Source organism: Balaenoptera musculus, chromosome 7 (genome assembly GCF_009873245.2).
Source record: "Balaenoptera musculus isolate JJ_BM4_2016_0621 chromosome 7, mBalMus1.pri.v3, whole genome shotgun sequence".
NCBI lineage: Eukaryota > Metazoa > Chordata > Mammalia > Artiodactyla > Balaenopteridae > Balaenoptera > Balaenoptera musculus.
The window spans coordinates 108,934,017-108,961,063 of NC_045791.1; the positions used below are offsets into that span (position 1 = coordinate 108,934,017).

Sequence of the window (27,047 nt, forward strand, 5' to 3'; positions counted from 1 at the left end):
GACGCGCAGGCTCAGTAGTTGTGGCTCACGGGCCCAATTGCTCCGCGGCATGCGGGATCCTCCCAGACCAGGGCTCGAACCCGTGTCCCCTGCATTGGCAGGCAGACTCCCAACCACTGCGCCAGCAGGGAAGCCCGGCATTTCTTACTGTTTCCGCCTTTCTCATTTTTCTCATAAATAACGTTGCTTTGCTTTTCCATTTTTACAGTCTTTATCCCAATATTAGGCTATTTTCTTCTCCTAATAATCAAACAATCATAATAAGAGAAGGAACCATTTATTGCTTTCCCTCTCTGGGCCGCCTCTGGGCCTAGGGCTTTGCACTCTGCTCTCAGTAGGACCATCCAGGGGCAGGGGCGTCACCCAAGCTCGTCAGCAACGTTAAAGTTGGCCGACCCACAGAATCTGGGGCCCCGCCCCAGATGCCAGTGTCAGAATCTGCCTTTCAGCAAGACCCCTTCAGACTGGAGAAGCCTGCTGCCCTCACGAGTTATCTCACCGAGTCCCAGCCCAGTGAGAGAGGTGTGCATGCTTTCACTTCCCAGCTGGGCAAACTGCAGCCGATCGGTTAGATAACTGTAACTGTTCTCCTTGCTCAGTGGAGCAGCCTGGATCTGAAGCCCCACCTCTGGGGTGTCACCATGGGTTCCTACCCGCCCTCTGGTGTGCTGCATCCCTTTCCAGGACGAAGTGACTTCCTAGAGTCCCCCGGGGTCACATCTGCTCACCTGCCCTGTGGCTCCTCAAAGCCTGTGAAACGAAGTTCAGAATCCTTCATCTGGAAGCCAAGACCCTCCCGACTGGCCTCCTTCCAGTGGCCAAAGCATAGGGACCCTCCCCTCCAGGCGGATGAATCACCGTTCCTCCATGGTGTGTGCACTTTCCTGCACCCCTGCCTTTGTTCAAGTTTTCCTTTTGATCCAGGGGCAGCTCCTGAATGTCTACGTGGGAGGGGCTTGGGGAGAGCCATCTGCCTGGGGTGAGGGTGTGTGGGATCTTGAACCGTGTTTACATAGTTTGGCTGAGATGTCAGTCTCGAAGGGCAGGATGTGGGTGGGTCAGCTGAAGGGGGATGCTGTCCTATCCCTCCCTTGGCCTGACCCGCTGTGTTAAAATCTGACCATCCACCAAGGCTCAGCCGGTCTACTCCTTTCGTGACGCCCACCCTCATTCTTTTCACCTCCCTCCACAGTGGGCTTCGCTCACAGACACAGCATCCCACCTTAGACTGCAGTTATCTACTGGGGTGTGGGACCCCCCCTTCCACACTGCAAACAGTGGGATGGCGTGCCCGCCCTCCTGAGGTTCGTCCCAGCTGCACCTTGCACTGGCTCAAACTGGAAAAAGTGGAGCCCCTGCTTATCCTCAGAGGATGAAAATAAAGACTCCTTGTTTTAAAAGATGGTTTTTAATAGAAAATGTGAGGTCTAGTGAAGCCAACAGATTGGGAGACAGTTATCAATGAAGAGATAGTTTATTAGTCACCATTCCCAAGAGAAGGGTCACACCACACGGGGAAGCACCGGGGTTGATCAGGAAGTGGGGGGAGGGGACATGGGCAAGAGCCTTTATTGTGGTTTCCATGGAAAGGATAGGCGAGGCAGGATACACAGGCGTAGGACTGGCTAGTCCGAACGACTGCAGTGTGCTCCAGGGCAGAGGGACTGGCCTTGGTTGTCTGGCACTGGCTCCGCAGGGGTAGTGGCTGGAGCTCGAGGGCGGTGGTAGGGGAGTGAACTCTGGGTTGGTTGAGTTGTATTTGAAAAGGACGCCTGGGGGCATGTCGTTTACTATCTCTAGGAGTTGGCTAACCCTGGGAGGGGCAGTCCCTCCAGGGTCCGAAAGGCCCCAGATGTCGAAGCACCAGAATATAGAAAATAAAAGACACGGTTAATACAGTCCTAGACCTTTAAGGAGGCTCTCCTATTCTGGATGCTGGGGCTGAGCTGATGGCAACCTCCACGAACCTGTGTCTAGCCCTGGCATCTGGCTTCCTGGACTGTTCCCCACAGCTGGATCAGCTGGGGTTTGGTAAGGCTGTCGGACAGAAGACTCGCATAGGATCAGAATGTCTGGCTCACGGCCCCTCTGATGTCCTTCTAGGGGCTCTGGATTGTGACGCGCTGGGAAGCACCAGTGGGCTTCTGGGCAGGGGCTCTCGTCACGGAAGCCAGTGTCCTCGCTCAGTGTATCCGTCTGTCATGTTTGGGGGACAGAGTCTTTCCGAGGGGCTAAGCACTAGGAGGGGTGGGATGTTCCCCTTGAGGCAGAGGGTCTGAAGGCCGGTGGGGGGGGGGGGGGCGGGGTGCAGCTTGAACGCTGCTAACGCATTGTGGGCGGGAGACAGACCTTGGAAAAATACGTACACCTTTTAGTTCAACCTCTGTTGAAAGGTACTTTCTGATACAAGTACTACGCTATTCACAGCTTCAGTCCTTACGAGCAACCCTGAGAGGCAGAAAGGGCCTTTACTGCCAATTCCACTCCCAGGTGAAGCTGAAGCTGGGTGAGGTCTGTGCACAGGGTGAGTGCCAAGTGCCATCCAGGGCCCCTCCTAACCCCGGAGCCTCCACAGACGAGCACAGGTGTCTTGGTCCAAATCTCTGAGTTTCAGTGCAAAACCCCCTCTGGCTCCAGAAGAAGGTAATTTTGCAGGGACTTCGGCAAGGGCAACTGGGGCACGAGGTAAAAGCACTTTCTGCCAAACAGTTTCCGAATGGCACAGCGGCAGAGATGCTGCAGACAGCGTGGGGTGTAGGCCAAGGCAAAGAGGGACTCGTAGAAAGGCTGGTGCACCTGAAAGGAAGGCGGGGGGACGTCAGTCTGGGCACATGGAACCGACACATGTCTCTCTCCCAGCCCAGTGAGAGAGGTGTGCATGCTTTCACTTCCCAGGTGATCCTTTCATGGCTACTGATGCACTACAACCCTCCCCGAGAGGGTCCGGATACTTTTCTAAAGTGCAGCTCCTGCCCAGTCAGAGGGAAGTCTGCTTTGGGTGACTTCAGACACTATGGGTAACCTCCTAGAATTCCCCTCTGCCCACCCCCTCTGTAGAGCACACTTTGTTGTTCAGTAATCTGCACAGGACTCAAGTCAATGAAACATGAGGGGACATTTTCTAGAAAAAAAAGTTCTCTCTTTCTTGACAGTCACCGGTGGACTTTGTTGAGTGTGGATGCAGTGCCAGCAGCTGCCTCGGTCACGTCTCAAGCTGTCAGAGAAAGAAACTGACACACAGGAGCCAGGACCTCCACGGCCCACCCTCCTCTGGACAGGGGTTACTGGAGCCCTGAGCTTCTTCAGCCAGTGTGGGTCGGTTTTCTGCTCCTTGCAGCCCACAGGGCCCCAATTAGAACCACAGGCTGTGTGATCACTGAGCCTCCAGAAGAAAAACAGACACACTCAGATACGCCCCCTATTTGCCTTTCTCTTCCCTTCCTCAGATGTTTTCCACTTACCTGGGTATTAGCGCAAAACTCCACACGTGGGTGAACAGAAACAGACAACAGTCTTGTACTAACGGGGAAAGAAGGGGCAGCTTCCTCACCTGAAACACCTCTTCAGGGATCACCTCCTTCCAGGACTCTGACACGTGGAGCTGAGAGTAGGAGTTGAAAAGAACCTCGAGGACAGCGGGGGCGGGCGCGCAGGTCTTCAGCACCTGGTTGGAAATGGTGGGAGGCACAGTTTGGGTGGGCCGGGATTTGGGTCCAGGTGGGAAAGGGTGGGGAGACAGGAGGGTGTGCTTGGATCCCACTGCTGCCACTTCCCTGGCTGTGTGACCTCACTCTCCTCCCAGGGAACAATAGCAATCCCAGTAACAGTACAACAGGGTCGTTGTAGGGCCCCAGGCGTTAGTGCACAGGTAAGCACAGGGCAGAGCTCTGTAAGGGGCTGTCTTATCATCATGAAAAGTCTGGGCCAAGCGGTATGCATTCAAGTTCCCAGGAGGAATATGCTGATGGCCGGGCAGGCTCCTTTGGCTCTGGAGAGCTGCTCAGAGAAGAGGAAATAAGCTCTGCTGGGAGGGAATTTGGCCCAAGGATGGTGTTCCCAGTTTCTTACTTCTTTTCGATTTTAACGTGTTGGGAAATTGGGGGAGAAGAATTGCTTTGCTGTTGCATTTCTTCTCCACTTGGCCTTTCCGTTTTATTTTCAGAGTCCCCACTGGCAAAGAATGTTTATTTTCTGATTTGCAAAGTCTACAGTTCAAGTCCATCAGCTTCAACATAAAGATGGAAACAGTACTTGCTTTTTAAAAAATAAACTTTTTTTTTTTGTTGTTGTTATGAAGAAGTTTGAAAGTACACAAAGTAGACTGAATAGTAGGGTAAACCCTCATGTACCCGCATCAGTTCATGGCCAATCCTGCCCTATCCATACCTCCAGTCCCCCTCCCTAATGTTACTTAAAAGCAAATTCAGTGTATCATCATTTCATCCGTAAATATTTGTGTGTCTCTTAAAGGAAGTTTAGAAGAAATGCAAACACAGTATCACTGTAACAGCTGAGAAATTAACAATAGTTTCTTAGTATCATCTAATATATAGTCAATGTTTAAATTCACAAATTTCTCTTAAATGCCATTATATCAAAAACAGTCATTTGGGGCTTCCCTGGTGGCGCAGTGGTTGAGAATCTGCCTGCCAATGCAGAGGACACGGGTTCGAGCCCTGGTCTGGGAAGGTCCCACATGCCGCGGAGCAACTAGGCCCGTGAGCCACAACTACTGAGCCTGCGCGTCTGGAGCCTGTGCTCCGCAACAAGAGAGGCCGCGACAGTGAGAGGCCTGCACACCGCGATGAAGAGTGGCCCCGCTCGCCGCAACTAGAGAACGCCCTCGCACAGAAACGAAGACACAACACAGCCAAACATAATTAATTAATTAATTAATTAATTAATTAATTATTTAAAAAAGACCCAACGCAGCCAAAAATAAATAAATAAATAAAATTTAAAATAAAAAAACCCCCAACAAAACAGTCATTTGTTTGTTTGAATAAGAATTCAAGTAAGACCAACACCTTTACATTGGTTGATATGATGTATTTTCAGGTCTCTCTTTTTTGTTTCATGTTGATATATTTGTTGAAGAAGCTAGGTTATTTGTCCCGTAGAGTTTCTCACTGTTGGGATTTTGCTGATTGTATCCCTGTGGGATGCCGCTCTTTCTCTGCTTTCTGTATATTAGTAGTTGGATTCAGAAGCTTGATCAAATTCAGAGTTGATTTTGGGGAGGGGCAGGGCAACTTCATTATTCTCTGTTTGTGAGGTTTAGGATTTACCAAGAGTTGTAGAATTGTTCTTTTTATTTCTTGGTTGAGAAAACTGAGGTTAAGCAAATTTTCTAAGGTCAGGCACCAAATATCTACAGTAGACAACAGTCAGAGCCAATGGCAAGCCTGGCCTGCATCATGCTCACCGGTGCTCCTTGAACACACCCAATATGGTTGCTCCCTTTACAGCTTACCTAGCTTCTTTCAGATCTAACACCCCTTTAAGACACAGGAAAGCAAAATTTAAAAATTTCACATTTCTTTGTTCAGAGATAACCACTGTCAACATTTTGTATATACTAAGGTTATATGCATTTAGACAAGGAATTAATATATATAACAAAAATGAGCTAGTGCTTTGCACATTATTTTGAAAACTGATCTATCAAAATAGATTGTGAACAATTCAAAAATTATAAATGAGCATTTAAACATCATTTTTAGTGGCCATAAAATATTGTATGAACATATCATAATGAATTCAATGAATTAACTACTATAAGTTGCCTCAGTATTTTTTGATATTATAAACAATGAACATCTGTGAACACAATTCTCTTTCTGCCCCCAGACATTGTTATTTAGATTGCTTCTACTGCATTGCTGGAAGTAGAACTGCGGGGTCGAAGGGTGTGTACATTTTAAGGCTTTTAAAACATACTGTCAAATTATAAGTAAGTTGTTACACTTTTTAAAGAACTGAGTATGAGAGTGCCTCTTTCTTCCTACCCAGACCATCTCATTAATTATTTAAATCTGATAGGTAAAATATGGAATGTTTACTTTTGGCTGACCATTTGTCTTTCTTCTTTTGTGAACTGATTGCTAAATTATGTCTTTTGCTCACTTTTTCTACAGTGTGTTCATTTTTTCTGTTGATTTATAAGTACACTTTATTAAGGTTATTTTTTAGGTAGAGAATCATTTTTGCAAATAATGGTATTTTCTCCTCCTCAATATTAATGTTTCTTACTTTTCTTGTCCTATTGCATTGGCTAGAGCGTTAAAATTCAATGTTAAATAGCAACATTGATAGCAGGCATCATCATCTTAGTCCTAATTTTAATAGGATTGTCTCTAACATTTCACCATAATCTTGGGTATGTTTCACATAAATACTCTAAGTTAAGGAAATATCTTTCTATTCCTAGGTTACTACAAATTTCAGGATTTATTTTTTTTTGCCTTCTTCTAACCAAGTTGATACAAAAAGGTTTTCCAATATTAACCCATTTTTGCCTTCATAAAACAGACTCTATTTGGCTATTCTTCCAAATAGAATGGCAGATTCAATTTGCTAAGATTTTTGCAGCTCTCTTGATAACTAAATCTGGTTTACAGTTTTAGCTTTTTGAGCTATTATTGTCAGGTTTTAATATCACTTTATGTTAACTTAGTAAAACCATCTGAGAAAACTATCTTTTTAATACTCTGGGAGATTTTGAAAAGTAGATAATTATTGGAAATAAGAAAGCATGACGGACCTTTCATTTGAAGCTTTTAAGCCTAGCCTTTAGTTGTAGGTGATAATTTAATATTTTCAATTTCTTTCATGGTTACTGGCATATTTTGTTTTGATTTCTTCTTGGCTCAATTTTGTTCACCTATATTTTCCTGGAAAAAGAAAAGAAATTTAGCATTGCATATGTATCAGTCAGGAAATAGGAAACAGGAAATAGATGGCACACTCGATATAGGATTATTCCAGGAGGGTTTATTGATACAGGGCTTATTTAGCCAGGGGAACCACAGGGAACAGTGCATTGATATAGAATTAGCAGCAGAGCTATTTCCACTCCTCGGTCTGCAAAGTGAGAGAATGGGGTGGGTGATCCTCGGCTGGGGACACACAACCAGCCTGAAGCTGAGAGGGCGCCAAGTGGATACATCCTCTGACCTCACTCTCCTTCCTCCCCTACTTCTGGGACACTGCGCTGGTGAAACCCAGGAAGCAAGGGCCAGGAGCCTTGCAGATGTGCCCATGCAGGTGGAGAACAAATCTGGACGGGGGCGTATCTCCACTGTATATAGGAATAAGCACCCTGTCTCATATGAGATTCACTATGATGGTATTTGCAATTTTTTTCATGTTTAGTCTTGCTGGAATTTTGTCTATTTTAATTTTTTTCCTCAGGAAACCAGCTATCAGATTACATTGATTAGCTCTCTTTAAAAATATTCCAGGGCTTCCCTGGTGGCGCAGCGGTTGAGAGTCCGCCTGCCAATGCAGGGGACACGGGTTCGAGCCCTGGTCTGGGAAGATCCCACATGCCGCGGAGCGACTGGGCCCGTGAGCCACAACTGCTGAGCCTGCGCGTCTGGAGCCTGTGCTCCGCAACAGGGAAGGCCGCGATGGTGAGAGGCCTGCGCACCGCGATGAAGAGTGGCCCCCGCTTGCCACAACTAGAGAAGGCCCTAGCACAGAAACGAAGACCCAACATAGCAATCAATCAATCAATCAATCAATAAAATAAATCTTTAAAAAAAAAAAAAAAAAAAAAAAAAAAAAAAAAAAAATATTCCAATCCATTACTTTTTGCCTTTATCGTTATTAATCCCTTTCTCCATTTTTCTTTCCAGCTCCTTGGATTGACTGCTCAGTTAACTTGACAATATGTTTTCCCTTGAGTCACAATAAAGCAATTTTTAAAGTGCTATGGATCTTCCTTTGAACAGAGGTGTGGTCGGAGCCATAAGTTTTGAGGCACAATGTTGTCACTGTCTTTCTTCCTTAAACAGTCTGCAATTAAATAACAATTGACGCAGTATTCATTTGGGAGTGTGTGATGAAATTTTCAAAAAGTTAATTTTTAAAAATTTTTGGCCACACTGCGCCTTGCAGCTTGCGGGATCTCAGTTTCCCAACCAAGGATTGAACTCGGGTCATGGCAGTGAAAGCCCGGAATCCTAACCACTAGGCCACCAAGGAACTCCCTAAATTATTTTTAAAAATTAACTTTTGCTATTAATTTTCTGGGGTATTGTATTCCAGCTTTAAATAATGTCTGATTTTGAAGTACTAGAAGTTGTATTCTGTTTGACGGTTCAAAGTTCAACATGTATATGTCACATTTATGATTTGAAGCTTCTAAAATTTTTTTCCCTACTTTATCTATGGGAAAGACTGAGATATGAATTAAAAATCATCTAGAATTATTATTTTTCAGTTACTTTCTCCATTTTAACATAATCTTTTTTCGGCATGTAAGGTTCTTAATGGTTATCTCTTCACTATGGACTGTATCCTTTATCAATGTCAAGTGAATCTTTTCTTCTCATTTTGTGTATTTCCCTGGGATTCTTCTACATTGCACATTGATATCAGTACATCATTTTATTTTCAGTTTGTTTTTGCTAGAATTACCTCTGCCCACTCTTTAATTCTAACGTTTTGTTTCACGTTGTTTTAAAAAGTGTTTGAGAGTCTCTACTGGTAATAGGGTAACTTAAGAAATTTGTATTTATTGTTATTGATAATCTATCTGGTTTTACTTCTATCATTTTATTCTTTACGATGTTTTATGCTTCTTGTTTCCTTTGTTGTCTGATTTCTGTTCCACAGGTTTGTATCTTCTTTGTATTTATCTTTTATATATTTAAAAAAAAATTTTTTTTTTTGGCTGCATTGGGTCTTCGTTGCCTTGCGTGGGCTTCTCATTGCGGTGGCTTCTCTTGTTGCAGAGCACAGGCTCTAGGCGCTCAGGCTTCAGTAGTTGTGGCTCGTGGGCTCTAGAGCGCAGGCTCAGTAGTTGTGGTGCACGGGCTTAGTTGTTCCGCAGCATGTGGGATCTTCCCAGACCAGGGATCGAACCCATGTCCCCTGCACTGGAAGGCGGATTCTTAACCACTGTGCCACCAGGGAAGTCCCTATCTTTTATATTTTGGAAGTCTATATCTTATTTAAAATTTTACTAGTGGTTACCTTCAGAATAAAAAAATATTAACCTATATTTCTCTAAACATCAAAATAGTATCTTCTGTGCTCTAGATGTACCATTATCCCTTCTCTCACATCTCTTAACCAATTCTTCTCCCTCCTTAGTAACATCTGAAGTTTGTGTTCCAGATTATAATTAGTACAAGATCTTATTTTATGCTATATATCTCCTTCGGAAATAATTTTTGGTAGTTGCATTTAGTTTTACCACCTGCCTTACAATTATTTAAGTTGTCTCTATTTTAACTGTATTGTTTAAGCCATTCATTCCACAGATATTTAATCAATTTCCTACTAGAAGTTAAAGATTGTGTTATGTTTGTGTGATAACAAAGGCAAGCCTTGGCTTCACAGAATTTTACGGTCCCAAATGATACAGTCTCAAATAATATAAGTAGTAGTAGTAGTAGTAGTAATAAAAATAAATGTATAGGTGCCATAGTACTATGGTGAGGGAATCACCAGGTGCTAGAAATGACACCTAACTCAGACCTAGATTTGCAATGGGGTGGTGAGTTGGTCAAGGAAAGATTTCTGGAGGAAGTGACATTCAAGCTAAGACATGGAGTAGGAGTTACAAAAGGTGTGGAGAGTTCTGAGGACCAAAATGTTCTAGGTGGAGAAAACATTTACCAAACTTGGGAGGTGAAAAGGAACAAAAAATATTGGCTGTGGCATGGAGTTTGACACGGGGAGTAGTAAGAACTGGGACTGGAGAGGAAAGCAGGGTCAGATCTAGAAGACCACTGTCTGCCATGATAGGGAGGCTAGACTTATCTTGAGGGCACCCAAGAGCCCTTGAAGGATGATGAGTGGAGGAGTGACAGGGTCAGGTTTTAATTTTAGAAATGTCACCATGGCTACAGTGTTGAGAGAGTTTCATGGGGCCATATTGGAGGCAGAGAGCCCAGTTACGAGGTATTTTTGCAATCTAGCGGAGAGATGGTTGGTGGCCTAAACTCAGCTGGTGGCAGCCAGGATGGAAAGAGAAGAAAGATTTTGAGAGATATTTAAGAGGTCGACCCGAGACAGTCTGCAGATTGAGTTTCCCATTCCTGAGACAGTCTTTCCCATCACCTCTTGGTCAGCTGGGTACTCCCATCCCATCTGGCCTTTTGTCGCCACTACTCCACCCAATCTGCCCTTGCCAAGAGTGCCCGTGAGCAGGCTGCATCTGATGGTCACGGCTCTGCCTCGCCTCGTGCTGTGTATCAGCACATCTGACACGGCTGACCACGTCCTCACTTTGATATGTTCTTCTCTTGGCTTCCAGGAAGCCACACTTCTATTCCTTCACCTCCCTCACTGATGTTCCTTCTCAGTTTCCTCTGCTACTTTCTCATCTCTGCATCTTCTCCCTGCTGGAATGGCCTTGGATTTACTCCTCATTCCTCTTCTCTATTTACTCTCCCTCCCTGGTGATCTCATTCAGCTTCCTGGCTTTAAATACCATCCATATGCCACCGGCCCTCCAAAGCGTATCTCCAGGTCAGTCAAACCTCCCTCCCAAACTCCAGGCTTGAATATCCAACTGCTTACTTGATATCTCCTTGTGGCTGGCTCTATCTCACACTTAAACGTATTGGAGACATAGATCCCAAGTCTCCCCCCAGCCCCGGACTTACTTGCCCCATAAGCTTCCCATATCAGTTGACGGCACATCTCACCTTTCAGTCTCTCAGGCTAAAAGCCTTGGAGTCATCTTTGACTCCTCTTCTCTCATATCCCACAGCCAATCTGTCAAGAAATCCTGTTGGCTCTACCTTCAAAATATATCCAGAATCAGACCACCTCCCTTGTCCATGCCACCGTGATCCCTCAGGTGGATTATGGTCACAACCTCCTAAGTCATCTCCCCACTTCTATTCTGCTCCTCCTAAAGTATGTTCTCAACATGGAGACCACAAGGAGCCTCATAAAATGTTAGTCAGGCCATACCCCTCCTCTGCTCAAACCACTCCAATGGCCAAAGTCATTGCAATGTCCTACGAGACCCCACACAGTCTGTGCCCCTCCCCCACCTCTCCCATCTCATCTCCTGCTACTGTCCCACTGGTTCTCTCCACCTTCAGCCACACTGCTTCCTCTGTTGTTCCCCACGTGGATGAGGCTCACTCCAGCCTTGGGGCCACAGACTCTTGGCTTGTCTGCTGGGCTGCTCTTTGCCTAGACATCTGCTTAGCTGATTCCCTCACCTCTCTCAAGTCTACTCAAAAACCACCCATCCAAACTACCCTCTTTAAAACCCACTGTCTCCCGTCTTGCTTCTCCTCCCCTAGCCCTTATCATTTTATTGGCCCATTTATTTTTTATTTATTTTTTTTTTTTTAATATTTTTTTTTTTTTAATTTTATTATTTATTTATTATTTTGGCTGTGTTGGGTCTTCGTTTCTCTGTGCGAGGGGCTTTCTCTAGCTGCGGCAAGTGGGGGCCACTCTTCATCGCGGTGCGCGGGCCTCTCACTATCGCGGCCTCTCTTGTTGCGGAGCACAGGCTCCAGACGCGCAGGCTCAGCAGTTGGGGCTCACGGGCCCAGTTGCTCGCGGCATGTGGGATCTTCCCAGACCAGGGCTCGAACACCCGTGTCCCCTGCGTGGCAGGCAGATTCTCAACCACTGCGCTACCAGGGAAGCCCTATTGGCCCATTTATTATGCTCGTTGTTTAATGTCTGTCTTCCCCATTAGAATGTAAGCTCCATGAGGGCAGCAATACTTTTTCCCCCTGATTTATTCACTCATTAGGTATCCTAAGCGTCTAGTATGTTGTTGGCAAATGGCTGGTGCTCAATAAATATTTGTTGAATAAATAGTGGAGTAAATAGAATTTTTTTTTCTTTTAAAAAAATGCATTAGGAAGGCATGTCTTATGAGCCCTTGATATCTAAAAGTGTCTTCTTTTGCCATCAAAATGAAAGTTATCTTGGCTGAAACTAGAATTCTAGCATCCAAACCTTTTCTTTAAAAATTGGTAGATGATATTTCATTGTCTTACAATAACACTGCAGCAGAGAAATCTGAGTCCAGCCTGATTTTTATTCCCTTATGAATAAACTGTTTTCTGTTTGGGTACTTTGCAAGCCTTTTTCCATGCCTTTTTAGAACCTTTTTTTAAGAATGTATATAGGTATGTGTCTCCCATCACTGATTTGCAGAGAATATCCATTCAACTTCTCTATGTTAAGATTTTTTTAGTGCAGCTAAGTTTTCTTCTATTATGTCTTCTTTGATTATTATTTCTGATCCATTGTTGTATGTTCTTCAGTAATATCACTTATCTGTGAATTGGCTCTCTGCTCTTTGTCCTTTACGACCATCACTTTGTTTTTTAGTTTCTTGGCTTTGTTTTTTCTTTTGCACTTAAGAAGTTCGTTTTTCTTTTTTAATAAATTTATTTTATTTTATTTATTTTTATTTTTGGCTGTGTTGGGTCTTTGTTGCCGCGCGTGGGCTTTCTCTAGTTGCCGCAAGTGGGGGCTACTCTTCGTTGCAGTGTGCAGGCTTCTCATTGTGGTGGCTTCTCTTGTTGGAAGCACGGGCTCTAGGTGCACGGGCTTCAGTAGTTGTGGCACACGGGCTCAGTAGTTGTGGCTCGGGGGCTCTAGAGCACAGGCTCAGTAGTTGTGGCGCACAGGCTTAGTTGCTCTGGGGCATGTGGGATCTTCCCGGACCAGGGCTTGAACCCATGTCTCCTGCACTGGCAGGCGTATTCTTAACCACTGTGCCACCAGGGAAGCCCCAGAAGATCTTTTAATATTAGTCCTTTGTAGTGAACATTGTGGTTGACTTCCCAACACTCCAAATGATTAGATTAATTCAATCATGATAATTCTATTCCACTCATCATTTAATGGTTTGGGGAAGGGCAGGTTTAAGCCAACTGGGGCCAATAAAATGCAAAGAAAGACTTCCTCAGGGCTTCTAGAGAAAACAGCTGGATCTGAATAGGAGGCTGGTTGGCCCAGTTGCTGGAAGCCATTTAGGGACCAAGAGAAGGACCATTTTGAGGGCAAGGCTGACTTACTGAGCTTGAAAGGCATCTGGTTCTTTGATGATGTCACTGAGACTCAGAAACCACCAATCCTGAAGCCTGTGCTTCTTGTTATGAGAGATACAAGGGAGGCTGGAACCAAGTCAGGCAGGGGCTGCCTGGTGGGGCTGTGACTATGAGAAGCAGCCGCCTGGGGGTATTGGAGCCATGGAGATGCACGTGCTGCTGTAGAAGCTACCTAAGTGGAGGAAGAGGGGGAGAAATACCTTGGCTTTCCCCCCTCCCCCTCCAATTTCCCATGGTGTCTCCCTTGGCTGAACCCAGTCAGAAGTCAGCTGATAGGGGCTCTGTGTTAGCTTGAAGGGGCTCTGTACCCTTTCAGGATGCAGAGCGGAACACAGAGACAGCAGGCACTGGATCTGGGGGCACACATGCAAACAGCACAGCACCCTCACTTACATCACTGATTTGATTTTTTTAATGAATCAGTTCTGCCTTTTCCTTCCTTTAATGTGTAATCTGACCTACCACTGTGCTCTTGCTTTCTTGGTATAAATTTATCTCCATCTTCCTTTTCATGCCATTCTATTGACTCCTCATCTTAACCTGTCTGGTTTTATGGATTTAAAGACTAGATCTTCTTGCATTCCATAAAGGATGGTACACAGGGTACACAATTTTTCAGATTTTCTTCTGGATCTTTTGATGAGAGGTACAGATCTTGTCGCTATTCTCAGGATGCTATCTTATTTTTCTTCTTCTGCCCTTCCCCACAATGAATCCATTAATTTTTTTCTGTATTCATCTCTGATTAAGGTGAGATCCAGACACGAGATCTGTCACCATGCAGGGGAAGTCCATGGTCCCGTTCTCTGTTCACCTGTGAGATGGTGGAGGGGCAAAGTGGAGGAAGGCTGGCGAGGGTGATGCCCAGCCTGGTGACCTGTGCTCCACCAGGAGGTCTCTTCTTCCCACCCTCCCCCCAGCAAAGTAGCAGGTTGCTATGGAACTGTTTCCTCAGTTTCCACCTCTGCACTTTACTGCATCTCCCACGATGCACTGCACCTCCACAAGCCTCCCCTACTGCCTGGCGGACTTAAACTATTTGTCTGTAATGCCTGCCTGATTGCCTGAAAACTCAGGGCCGTGGAGCAGAGCCGCGTCAGCCCTTCCTGACTCAGACATGAGATCTTCCTGTTGGTGCCGTGGATTTGCTTTCTCCCCCTCCCCCTCTTCCTTCCATCCTTCCTTCCTCCTGTCTACGTCTTCACAGATATTTTAACATGAAGACAGGAGCAGCTGCCCATTTAAATTGGTAATCATATTACTATTATCATCTCTGGTCCCCTCCCTACCCCAATTTTGTTTCTTCCCTAATCCATTACTGTCACAAGCTCCGGCTTAAGTGGGCTTTAGAGAAGGAGAGAATGAACACGGTAGGCTGACTGCAGAGGGAGAGCCACGCAGGTGTGCATCTTCCCATCCCAGCCTCGCACCCCACCGTGTGCTCTTGACATGTTGGTACTTCTGGCTTACACGAGCCACCACTAACATGCCATTTCCGGGAGCACAGTGAATTCCATCGGCCCCTTTTCTGTGCTGGGGGGAAACCATGCCGTTGAAAAGAGCAGTTCACACTGGACCCCTCCAGATCTACTCTGTCTGTCTTTACATGGTATCCTAGGCAATTCCTGCATCTTCAGACTTTCCTCAGGCCAATCTGGACCCTCCAGCTACCCTCCCATTGGCCCTCTCACTTCTCTGCAAAATATTCAATGGTTCCCAGTGACTGCATGCTACCTGGACATCCCCATCCCTCCCCTCAAGCCCCATCCCCCAGGAACAGCTGCCCTCCCTCAGTAAGAGCTCCCCCTCCTCCAGGCCCCTCCTCCCTGGGTCACGGACTGTGACAAAGTCTTATTGCCTGTCTCTGGGAATTCATTTCCTGTCTCTCCTATGTTCCACCTCTCTGGGGCTCCCGGGCCCTTCCCAACCCCTCCGCGCTGTGCCCCCCTCATGTTTGCCAGGCAGCTGGCTGCCTTCATTATTTTTACGCCAACACAGTTTAAAAATCTCCGCTGCCTCCTTGCTGTCTGTGGAGAAGCGGCTGCCACATTACTCTGACACGCTGATGGCATTAGGGTCCGCGCACACTCTCTTCAGCTAATGAGGCGGCAGAAAGAAAATTAAGGGGAAAAATCACACGGGCACACTGCTTTCTATGTAGATGGAGAAATAAAACAAGAGCAAGGAAAACAGAGGCGCGTTACTGCTCATAGCTCACCTCCCCCCTCCCATGGGGGCAGCGTGCAGGCACTGCTGTGTAAAGGCAGGGAAGGGAGCCCTGGGTTTTGACTACTGCTACCCCAGGCTCCCCCCACGGAAAACCCTAGGAAATTGGAGTGTGAAGCCACGTTACCTAATTCCGTAATTCGGTAAAAAGAAAACAAAAACTTCAGGTCCATATGTGCAGCGTGGTCAATGCCCAGAAGGAGAGGCAAGACCAGAGGTTTGCAGATGTTTCTAGAATCTGTCATTCTGGCCCTCCACCTCCCATTTCCCCTTGCTCCAGCTACCTGCATCCCTCACCTGGACCGCATGACAGTCAGGGGTTTCCCAGCAGCCCACACGAGAGCATGTTCTCTACCCCTGAGCAGAGAAATCACCCTCCAATTCTCTCTGGATTATGTCACCTGTCCTGCTTAAGATGATGTAATAGATTCCTATTGTTCTTAAGACAAAGGCGCAAACCCTTAACGAGGGCCCTGCCTAGGGTCCCGGCTCTTGCTGTTTCCCCTCCAGCTACTGGGTCATTCCCACACACCCCCCACACCCCGGCCCGCACATATTGCAGAGTTCCTTCTGCCCCAAGACCTTTGCACCTGCTGTTCCTTCTGCCTGCAATGATTTCCCCTCCCCTCTCCACACAGCTAAGTCTTCAGCCTTCAGATCCGGAATCACTCTATAAGCCCTCGAGGGGGCCTCGGACTCCCTGCTCAGCCAGGTCTGGCCCCTCGTTTGGTACCTTCAAGGTCTGGAGGGCCTTGGCTTTGCAGCTTTTCACATCACAGCAACTTCACAGTGGTGTGTGTGGTTGTCTGAGTCAAGGCCATCTCACCCACCTGACGGGCAGCTCCAGGAGGGCAGGAAATACCCGTGCTCCGGTTCAACACTGTACCCCCAGCACGGAGCACAGGCGCTCCCCGGAAATGTTCGTTGAACGAATAAGTGCTTAAGGGATGCCTGTGGGGGAGAGCTTTCATCACTGGTGTTGGGCTGGCACTTGCCCAACTCCTGGGCAAATCTAAGCGTGAATTATTTATGACTGCCCAGGTGAGGGGCAGAAGGAGAGAGGAACGTGAGCAAAGGCCTTTATCCCAGACCAAGCATCCGACCCACAAAGTCAACTAGCGGCAGCTAGTCTGGATCCACCCTCGTGTGCGTCTCTCTGCCCTCCTGCCCGCTCTCCTCCGGGCCGGGCCCCCTGCGATCCGGCAACTTCCAGAATTCAAACCTGGCTGCACCCTGACACCGCACCTGCACCTGCCCTCGCGCCCGCACCTGACGCTGGTGTTAAGTAGCGGTCAGCCGGGCAGACAGGCCTGGCATTGTCGACATGCTTGCCTTCCCAGCCGTGACACCGCTTTGATGATCGCGGCAGCGCAGTGCGCGCGGCTCCGACGGCTGCTTCGAGTCCGCCTGCTGCGGCGCTGGTGCCTTTGTCTGGGCACGGGGGAACTGTGATCTATGTCATAAGCTCGCTGCGAAACCTTTTGCCTCAGTAATTCTGAGCTCCGTGGGTGTCTCTTTACATCTATTTAAAGCACGGCCGCTGCCCACGGCCGGCGTGCTCTGTGACATTCCCCGGTGCCTCTGCGTACGCCTCGCCATGGCGCTGAGTCTTGCCTGCAGAGCAGCTTTGTGGCTCGTTTCAGCGTGTTTGCTGCGCGCTCCACGGGGCTGCTGAGCGAGTCCGGTCTGCCCTTTGATGTCCCGCGTGCTGATTAGACCCCTTTCCCAGTGGAGCACATGCAGGGGGCCTGGATGCTGACGCCAGATTTCCAGAGCGTTCGCCCTGGTTGTCCTGGGGCGAGGGTAGAGCCTCACAGGCACTTGTACGTTGGCTTGGAGGATGTCCAGGTTGGTAGTAAACGCGCTCTTGCCCGCAACCTGTTCCTAGCCGGGGGCGCCGGGGGTGGGCCGGGGACAGGGGGCTGCGGACCTCCTCAGCACCGCCCCGCCCCGAGGTGTGGGCGGGCCTCAGCGCAAAGACGTCGGAGGCCCGTTTCCAAAGATTTAACTGCAGCGCCGTGCCCCGGAGTTGCTGGAATCCCCTTCTCTCATTCAGCAAACTTTGACTGAAGGTCCCCTGCACTGTGCTCTGTGAAAGCCTCAAAGTATTAAGATTTCTCAAAGAAACTCCGGTTCTTTCCGCAATGGTGTGGAACTGCTGGGAGATTCATCGTCATCTCCGGGAGCCAAGCACCTCTCGTGGCCTCTGGGTCCCCTCTGTAACTAACTGCCCCCAGACCCAAACCCACAGCCACCCCGCACCCCACTGACCTGCTCCATTCCTGTGTGGCTGACAAAGGATGTCGTGAGGGGATCCCAGGATGGGGCCCCTGGAGGCTCAAAGGGGAGGCACTGGCCTTTGCCCTGCATCTCTAGGTCAAGGTGGGGTGATTCCCACGGCCTTGGAGACAGAGTTCAGGTGCTAGAAGTCCTGTCCCCCGGGGTGACGCCTGTGGGGCTGCAACTCGGACATTGAAACCTGGACAGAGATCTCTAAAAATCGAGTGCCTTCAAGGCTAACAAAGGATTATTACTAGTCACCACTGAAATACACTGACTTTTTTTTTTCTTTAAAAGAATTTGTCCCAGGTTGTTTTTCACTGTTGGCCATCATGTAAAGTCTTGTTTCTTTCTTTGTTGTTTTGTTGTTTCTTGTTCATTTTTTAAAAAATAGTTTTATTTATTTATGGCTGTGTTGGGTCTTCATTTCTGTGCGAGGGCTTTCTCTAGTTGCGGCAAGCGGGGGCCACTCTTCATTGCGGTGCGCGGGGCTCTCACTATCACGGCCTCTCTTGTTGCAAAGCACAGGCTCCAGACGCGCAGGCTCAGTAATTGTGGCTCACGGGCCCAGTTGCTCCGCGGCATGTGGGATCCTCCCAGACCAGGGCTCCAACCCGTGTCCCCTGCATTGGCAGGCAGATTCTCAACCACTGCGCCACCAGGGAAGCCCTCTTGTTCATTCTTTATGCAGTTTCACACCATAAGTGTTGAAGGGTGCATCTTGGTTTAAGGCACACACGGTGTGAATTGGAGGGGGTGGTAGGTTTCCATTTGTTTCCATTTTATCGGTAGATGAACTAAGCCTGCTAATACTGGGAAACGTCTAAATGTAAATCATGAATATAAAAGGGAAGTGTTATATAATACAAAAACGCTGGCGTTTCTTCCCTTTCAGGAGTCCACGCACGGTATGGAAATCACTGCATTAGTAGAGTGCCTCGCGAGGAAGACTCGAAGATGGTGCAAGACTTGGCATAAGAAACTTGTCACAAAGTTTGTCAAGGAAGGAAACACCCAGGGAACTGTCTGGGTGGATTTTCCATTTCTCACCTGTGTTTTGAGAGACAAGAATTTTACTCTGTATGCATCCGCGATGCAAAGTTAGCATTTGAAAGAAATGTGTGAATCTCACTATTTCAGACCATCATCTAGCTGTGTTGTTCTTTTAGGATAACAGCTTTTAGGCTGTTTGTGTAAAGCTTATCAGGCCAAACATGTCGCTGGCATATGACTGGTGAGCCTGGGATAATTTTTAAATTAAGCACAGCCAATTTTACATCGAATGGAATGACCTCCCTTCAATGAAGTCTTTTGAGGGAGGACAATCGCTTATTTTAACCAGTATTTTGGGAACTTTCCTTTTGGAAACATTATCTGTCTTTATTTTCTCTGATAAGAAATGTTTATTCTTCATCATTTCAGTGTAGATGTGACACGTGGAAAGGCAACAAGCTGCTCAGAGTCAAGTACGCAAAGTGGGGTTGAGGTCCCAACACAACCTTGACCCTGAACAGGGCACTTCACCTGACTGAAATCCAGGTAAGGGAATGTCAGGAGCCTGGTGTATTTCACAGGAGTGTGGTGAGGACTGAGTGAGAGAAATCTGTGAAGTGCTATCATTAATCCCATTAATAAGGTGGATGATCACATTGGGTATTTCATTTCAAGTCAAATACCAGATGTGACAAGAGACTGATTTCATTGTTCACCAATTACACCAACAGATAATCTGCCAAAATATTTTGAGCCATGACGGCGTCATAGAAACAAGTGCCTGGCGTTCCCAGGTGACAACTCTGCAAGGTCTCACTCGAGTATGCTTGTTGACCCCCCAACCTTTTCATTTTCTAGTGACTCTAGAAAGGGCTGCCCAGCCCTGGCTCCTCAAAGTGTGGTCCCAAGACCTCACCCTCACCTCTAGTCTTGCTAGAAATGCAGACTCTGCCACCCCCTCCTGCGAGATCAGAATCTGCATCTGGACCAGTCTCCAGGGGGTTCCCGGGCCCCTGAAAGCCTGAGAAGCGCTGCATGCCCCCCGGCGGCAGGCCGGGTCCCTGCGCTGCAAAGTCCTCGTGGCCTGTCCCCGACCCCCTCTTACCTTGGGGAAGGCGTCGGGCCACACGGTGGGGGAGCCGTGGTTGAGCAGCGCCTGCAGCGTGCGCTGCGGCGCGGCCTCGGGGGCGCAGGCGGCCGTGTGCAGCACTCGGGCCAGCGGCGACGCACCCCCGTAGTCGAGCGCGCCCGCGTCGGCGCCGTGCCGCAGCAGGAGGCGCGCCAGGCCGTGGAGCGCGTGGCCGCAGGCCTTGTGCAGCGGGCTGCGCTCGTCCTCGTCGCGCGCGTCCGCCGCCGCGCCGCACCGCAGCAGCAGCGTGCACAGGCGCAGGCAGCGCGCGTGCTCGTCGGGCCGCCGCGCCGCGCCGCACGCCGCGCTCAGGGCCGTCTCGCCGCGGGCGTTCCTCGCGTCCACGCGCGCCCCGCGGCCCAGGTAGAGGCGCGCGTGCTCGTCCAGGCCGCGCTGAGCCGCCACGTGCAGGGGCGTGTCCAGGCCCGCGCCGCCCGCGCGCTGCACCGAGGCGCCGTGCTCCAGCAGCGCCTGCGCGCACCTGCGGGGAGGCCAAGGTCAGTCACCCGCGCTGGGCCCGGCGCACCCGCGCCCTGTCTCCCCCAGCCCGCCACGCCCTGCCTGCGGGTTCCGGGGCTTCGGAGCCCCTCCCTCCCCACCGGGGGTGTTGGCTCCTAAAACAGCCAGGACAGGAATCCAGGTCTCCCGTGCCCAGGCTATAGGAGTTCAAACCGAGCTGGGGAAAAAAAAAAAAAAAGATTAAGGCAAACCTGGGGGTACAGGTTACTAAATGGTGGCAACAGCTAGGAACTTTTCCTAAGAACCCACGTGCAGCGTTAACATTTACCTTGTAATGTGTAACTACTTGGTGCTACTCTGGAAGGTCATGTGGTTCAGATGACGGTGCTGGAAACACGAATTACCTGAGCTCTTTGTCACAGGTGGCAGTTGAAGGGACTGGGAGTCAGGGTTCTAAAGAGGTCCCCTTAGGCCGTCGGGCTCTTTATCAGCCGGCATGTACCTGCGCTTTGGCGACAGTGTGAGGCAAGGCTTGCCTTACTCCCTGGGAGGGAATCTATCCATCCCTCAAGACACTGACACAGAATGGCACCGCGGTGTCCTCAGACGGGACTGGATGCATGGGTGAAACCCGCAGCCATGCCTAACTGTGGGACTATCTTGGTTTCAACCAAGCTCTCCTTGAACAGACTGTGGATTTTGGCTGTTGCTAAATCCCGCAGTGGTGTCCTGGGGTTTGTAGGCTCCCGTGGGACACTGTGGTCTCCCGCAGAGGTGGGTGTCTCCTGCTGCTTCCAGGGCCATCAGGTGGATCCCAAGACTGTCCTCTCCCAGGAGAGCAGCTTCCTCAGAGCCTCTGCCCCACCTGGGAGAACTCCAGGCACCTCAATCCAAGCCCAGGTGGCAGCTGCTGGCTGGGTAGGCCCATGCTGGACCTGGGGCCTCAGACACTGGTGGGGAGCTCAGCCTGGACCAGCCTGAAAGTGGGACAGTCTCATAGACCCTCCCAGCAGCCTCCTCCATTCTGCTGGCCCTTGTCCTTCATGGGCACTGCCAGACCACCAGCCCCACTTCAATCCCCCACTCCCAGGTCACCTCCTGGACGTTGCCATCAGTGTGTTTACTCCACCTTTGGCGTCTGACGCGCCAGCATGCTGACTTCACAGCGTAAGGCTCTGGTCCGTCTAGCTAGCCCTCCTGTTGGTACTCTCTGCTCTGTTGGGACTTGGGTCATCGACCCCTGGCTTTCTCAGCCGTTTCTGGCTTCACTTCCTTCCCTGGGCAGCCCTCCACTCTCTCTTCTCGGCATCCTCAGTTCCCTTGAGTTGAGGGGACGTGGCCATGCCCTGCGTCAGCTGGCCACATTTTCAGCTGGGAAGCCAGTCATCACCCAGCCGCTCTTCCCCGCTTGGCTGCAGAGTGCTGCTGGAGGGAACACCATTCATGGAGATTGGCCTCTGGGCTCGGCTGGTCTTCAGGGCCCTTTGGCTCATGCTTCCCAGGGCTGAGCACCAGTTCCTCCTTTCTTGCCCTTTACTGGCTGTTCCAAATGTTGACCGCTGTCCCCAAGAGATCCTATTTCTACTCTCCTCCTTCTCAGCCATCTACCCCTACTTCACTCAGAGTGCACGTTCCCCCAGAAACTGCCATCCTTCCCACCTTGCGCCACTGAGTCAGCCCCCATACCTATTAGAATCTGCGTCTACACGATTGTCCTCTCCTACTTCCGTAGGGCTGAGGAAAGGAATGCCTCTTGATCCTCTTGTCCCAGGTGTCGTCCTTTTCTGCTTCCTTGGGGGCCTTGCTGTGTGCACTACTTGCTCTTTGCTTTCACCCTGTCCCCCACCCACTCTTCAGTTGGCCACTCAGCCCTGTCGATTCCGTCTCTTGAATAATCACTTGAACTGCTTCCTGCCTCCATCCCCGTTGTCACTGTCCTTTGTTGAGGCCCCAGATCATTTCTTGCCTGAAGCTAATGACAGTCTCTTAATTTGTTCCCCGTGCCAGTCTAACAAGCTCCGTACTACCCAGAAAGAGCCTTTCCAGTGTGAATCATAAGACCAGTGCCCGCTGAAAACCCAAAGGCTCCTCCTGGCGGCTGGAGAAAGCCCAGGCTCCTTTCCCCGGGACGCAGGACACCGCGTGATGCAGCTTCTGGGGGCCTCACCAGTTTCATTTCCTGATGCTCCATCCCGTGCTTCGATCCTACCTGACCAGGTGTGCTTCTTAGGACACGTCCTATCTTTCCTTCCTCTTCCTCTGGGTCACACCTCTGTGTTGTCATGTTCCTCGCGCCTAAGTGTTTGGGCGCAGCCTTTATCACACCGTGTTTCAAATGTTCGCTGGCACGTTGGATTCGTCTCTTGGACGGTTGGCTCCTTGGGTGTAGAAACGGGGGTTTATTTATCTCTGCTTCTCCGCGCCGAGGGCGGGGCTAGCCCGCTGTTGGTTATCCCTAAGAGCGCGTTGAACAGATGCATTTCGTTAATGAACATCCTCCAGTTTTCCTTCGTGTGGCTGCTGTTTGTCCTGTTCTTTACCTGACCGGGGCTCTGGACGGGATCCTCTGGGGGTTTCCAGGCCGGAAGCCGCTGCCCTGAAATCTGTTTACATTTCTACCCAGGGACTCGCAATATTTTAAATCCTCTCTCTGTATTTCTCTAGCCTCCATATCAGCAGTATCTTGGGAGGTGGTCTGTCTTGGGTGAAAGATCTTTACAAACAAGTACAATTTGATGTGAAATGTCCTTTGGGAGAATAACCAGCTAAGAGAGGATGCAAATTGGACAATCAGAGCGCTTCAGATCTGCTTCCTCCTTGCCTCTCTGGGAGGAATTTTGAACAGTGCAGCAGGAGGTTAGAAATCAAGGGTTCCGTCTCATTTTGCCACTGAGCCTGTGTGCACTCACAAACAATTACAAAACATTTTCTTCTGCTCTTTTTTTTTTTTTTTTAAAAGCAGCCCAACCTCTCTGAAGAAGTCCACCGGGAAATACAAGTGGGTCTCTTTTCCACATCCACAGCCTAACAGGCTGATGGCCAGGTTGCTCTTTGCAACAAAGATACGTTTCAGAAGAATGAGGACACTGGCCCACCCTCTGGAGGGCTGCAGATGTCCTTTTCATTTTTAATAGAGAGCTTCTAATTGGCTAAACCTTGGTACTTCCTTAGAGCAGATAATGATGTAAGTTGCAGACCACAGGCATGAGAAAAAAAACAACACAACAAATTGACTGGGGCACATCGCTGCTGGCACACACTGGGCAGTCATTAACAATGAAGTTGTGGGAACCTGTTTAATGACATGGAAAACTATTTGCAGTGGTCATTTGAAAAGATCAGGTTACAAAACAGCATCGAACACTCCCATTTAAAAAAAAAGAGCAGGTATGTATATGCATAGGAAGAAAGCCTAGAAACACACAAGCCAGCGTGTTTACCTCTGGATGATGGGGTGATGGTGCTTTTATTTCCTTTTTGCCTGCCTGTATTTTCAAATTCATTTTCCAGAATGAATCAGAGTTGGAGTTTGACAGAGGGGCAACAACAGAGGTTACTTATTACTAACAGAACCATCCCCCACTGCCACAGCAGCAGTTCATGGATTCTAAGAATGTCAGCTCAGCTTTCCAGGTTTCCAGAATGCTCTCAAATTTTCCATTGATCTGTCCAGGCGTAAGCAACGATCTGGGAAAGCACGTATGGCAGTGCCTCTGAGAAGGTGAGTCGAGAGGAGCGGGCGGGGGTGGGTGGGAGGTCCTCAGTGCTAAGCAGAGCAGTGATAACAGTCTTGGGGACCTGCAAGACCTGACCTGTGTCAGTGTCTCCAGTCAAGGAAGAGATGGCCCAGCGGGGAAAGTACCACCCAAGCCTTTGCAGGACTGTGTGGGAAACCCAGCTTTGGCCAAGCCCTTTCCTCCCAGGGGAGATTTTGCGAGCAGGTTTCCTGCTATCCTGATAGACACAAGAAGGAAGGCCTGGAGCCAGTGTAGGACAGTCGCTGTCGGGAACCAAGGGTAAGTTCCCATCTGACGATGTCAAAATGACTTGTCTCTGTCTTACGAGATTAAGGAGATGCTGTATTGTCTGAACAGCCTCAGATATGAAGCAACTTGGGCAGACGCTCCCCACCCCCCCCACCATCCCTCATCCCCGTCTTTGATAATGATCGAGGTGACAAGCTGTTATGGGGCCCAAGGTTGACAGCACACAGAAAAAGTGGCTTGAGCCAAAAGGCAGGAGTTAATAGAGATGAACCCATCAAGGGCTGTTGAATGAATGTCATTTTAACTTATTTCTAAAGTGGGACTCGGAGCCTATGTCCCGCACACCGCTCCCAGCCACCTCCAGCATCTTCCCGAAGCGCTGGCTTTCCCGCTCACCTCGCAGGTGCAGGAAGGTGCCGAGTGCCTCAGCCCGGGCTTCCTCACTGCTCACCTCTTCCTTACCCTTTCATACCACCTGCCAAGCCGCCCTGCACCCCGTGAGACAGAGCCAGCTCCAGGCTTTCCTTCTCCGGCTTCCCTCCTCACCATCCCTCTAGTTGCACAAGGCCCTCAAAAGTGGTATTTCACAGCCTCTGGTTCTGAGCTGGGAGGTCAGTGCATTCCCCAGCACGTGGTCTTTTCATTTATTTTTAGAAGAATGTTATCTTTAGTCCTTGCAACAAATCTGTGTTGTAGGTGGAGTTTGCAGGTGGGGAAATTGAGGCTTAGAAGAAGCCCAGTGATTTGCATAGGGCCATGCAGCCCAGAGGTGGCAGAGCAGGGACCCTGGCTGCTGTGGCTGGCTTAGTTCTCAGTCACCCTACCCGCCCGGCTGCTCTTCCCCTTGGTACTATTTGTGAGGCACCTTCTATGAGCCAGGCATGGTACTAGGCATTTCCCATAAGTTCTCTCTAAACTTTTCATTCATCGGTTCATTCAATAAGTAGAGAATTTCCTCCATGCTCTGTACGCCAGCAGCTTGTCAGGGCGAGGGGAAGGGTCTCTTCTCTGAGCACTCCACAGGATTCCTGGAGACTCACTGATAGAACACTGAAGGCAGCAGAAGGCCAAGGAGGTCGCCCGGCCCGTGGACCTCGTGCTGTACAACAACAAACGACAGGAACCTGCTTTTCGTCCAGTCCTGTGGGCAACTCTGCGCCACAGATTTCATTCTCCCTGGTTTTCAGTGGCGATGTGCTGTTTGAGGGTTCAGCAGTGATCTCAAGGGTGGGGACCTGGGATGTGACGGTGACTCCACAGCCAGGACGTGCTGCTTGGGATGTGAACCCCAGCTACCGCTGGCTAAGAGAATGAGTCAGCGACCTAACGATGGTGCTGAAAGACAACAGTGACAAAGAACTATTAAACACAAGGCGAAATTCACAAAGATGACTTAAATTTTTTCGAGGGGAAACAGACATCGCTTCTAAGCCCTTTGTCAGGTGTGTTCAGCGTCTGTCTCCTGAGCAACGGTTTCAGTGGCTGGAAGTCACCGGAGTCCTTGGACGATCCCGACTGCCCTTCACTGTCCTCTTCCCTTGGTTGCTGCCCGAATCCCTTCTGACAGACGGGAGGGGCTTCACGCTAGGCAGTGTGCTCAGCGAGAGTCATGGGTGTCATGAGCCAGTCTTGTTGAATCATCATTATGCTGCTTTTCCTCCTCGGAGTTGACGCAGAGGCGGATGGGCTGGAGACGTGTCCCCGGGGCAGGGTGGCTGGAGCCCGAAGCCTGGGTCCGCTGGTGGGGGCAGGCAGATGGGCTGGATGCTGGGCAAGGCAGGAATGGGGGGAGGCAGGGGACAGAGGGGAGAGACCTGGGAGGAAAACACAGCTGCGCTTTCTAATGAAAGCCGTGCTTTCCGTTGAAAGGAGGCTCCCTCTGTGGATTGATTGCCCAGCTGGCTGCAGATGAAGGATGGGGAAGCCGCTGCCCGGACTCTGATGGAGGAGCAGCTCCACTTGGTTTCCCTGGACCTTCTGCTGAGCCTCTCCTTCGGGGACCTGCCACCCGCCCCTTTCTGCTCTGTATTTTCTTTCTTTTTTTTTCTTTTTTCAAATTATTTATTAAAGAACCACCATGACCATCAACATCATCAATTTATATATTATTGCCCCAATGCTAGCCTTAACCGTGGCTCTCACAACATGAATTCCTCTTCCCATATCTTATCCACTAATTAATATAAATGTAGGTATACTCTTTATATTAGCCATATCAAGCCTAGCCATTTATTCCATCCTCTGATCTGGATGAGCTTCAGATTCAAAATACTCACTCACTGGAGCTCTAGGGACAGTAGCACAGACAATCTCATATGAAGTCTTGTTAGCAGTTATTCTCAGTCCTACTGCTAAATGGATCATTTACACTTTCAACAGTATTTATTACACAAGAACACCTATGACTAATTTTCTCCTGACCCCTACCCAGAATTTGATTATCTCCGCAGTAGCAGAAATCCAATGAAGCCCCACTTGATTTAACAGAAGTAGAATCAAAACCTGTATATGTCTTCAATGTAGAAAATGTAGCAGGCCCATTCACCCCGTCCTTCCTAGAGAATATGTCAATTTCCCTATAATAAACATTTCCACAGCAATCTATTTTTAGGAGCATTCGACAATCCCTACGTGCCAGAATTATATACAGCCCCAGTTACCATTAAAACACATCTAACAATCTCCTTTCTATGAATTCGTCTG

General features: G+C 49.1%; 1 protein-coding gene and 1 long non-coding RNA gene across 2 annotated transcripts in view; one reads left to right on the top strand and one right to left on the bottom strand.

Annotated features, from left to right (window-relative positions):
* Positions 1 to 1,455: 1,455 nt before the first annotated feature.
* Positions 1,456 to 27,047, bottom strand: part of ASB18 (ankyrin repeat and SOCS box containing 18) — a 64,475-nt gene continuing 38,883 nt past the window's right edge. The window contains exons 4-6 of the mRNA XM_036858987.1: positions 19,876 to 20,380; positions 3,551 to 3,664; positions 1,456 to 2,796 (exon numbers count right to left, since the gene is read on the bottom strand). Of these exons, the coding sequence (XP_036714882.1) occupies positions 2,611 to 2,796; positions 3,551 to 3,664; positions 19,876 to 20,380 (805 nt within the window). The 3' untranslated portion in view covers positions 1,456 to 2,610. The remainder of the gene's footprint in view (positions 2,797 to 3,550; positions 3,665 to 19,875; positions 20,381 to 27,047) is intronic.
* LOC118898522 lies at positions 22,375 to 25,168 on the top strand. Its single transcript, XR_005020713.1, has 3 exons — positions 22,375 to 22,575; positions 23,869 to 24,079; positions 24,320 to 25,168. It is a non-coding gene; the product is annotated as an uncharacterized LOC118898522 (long non-coding RNA).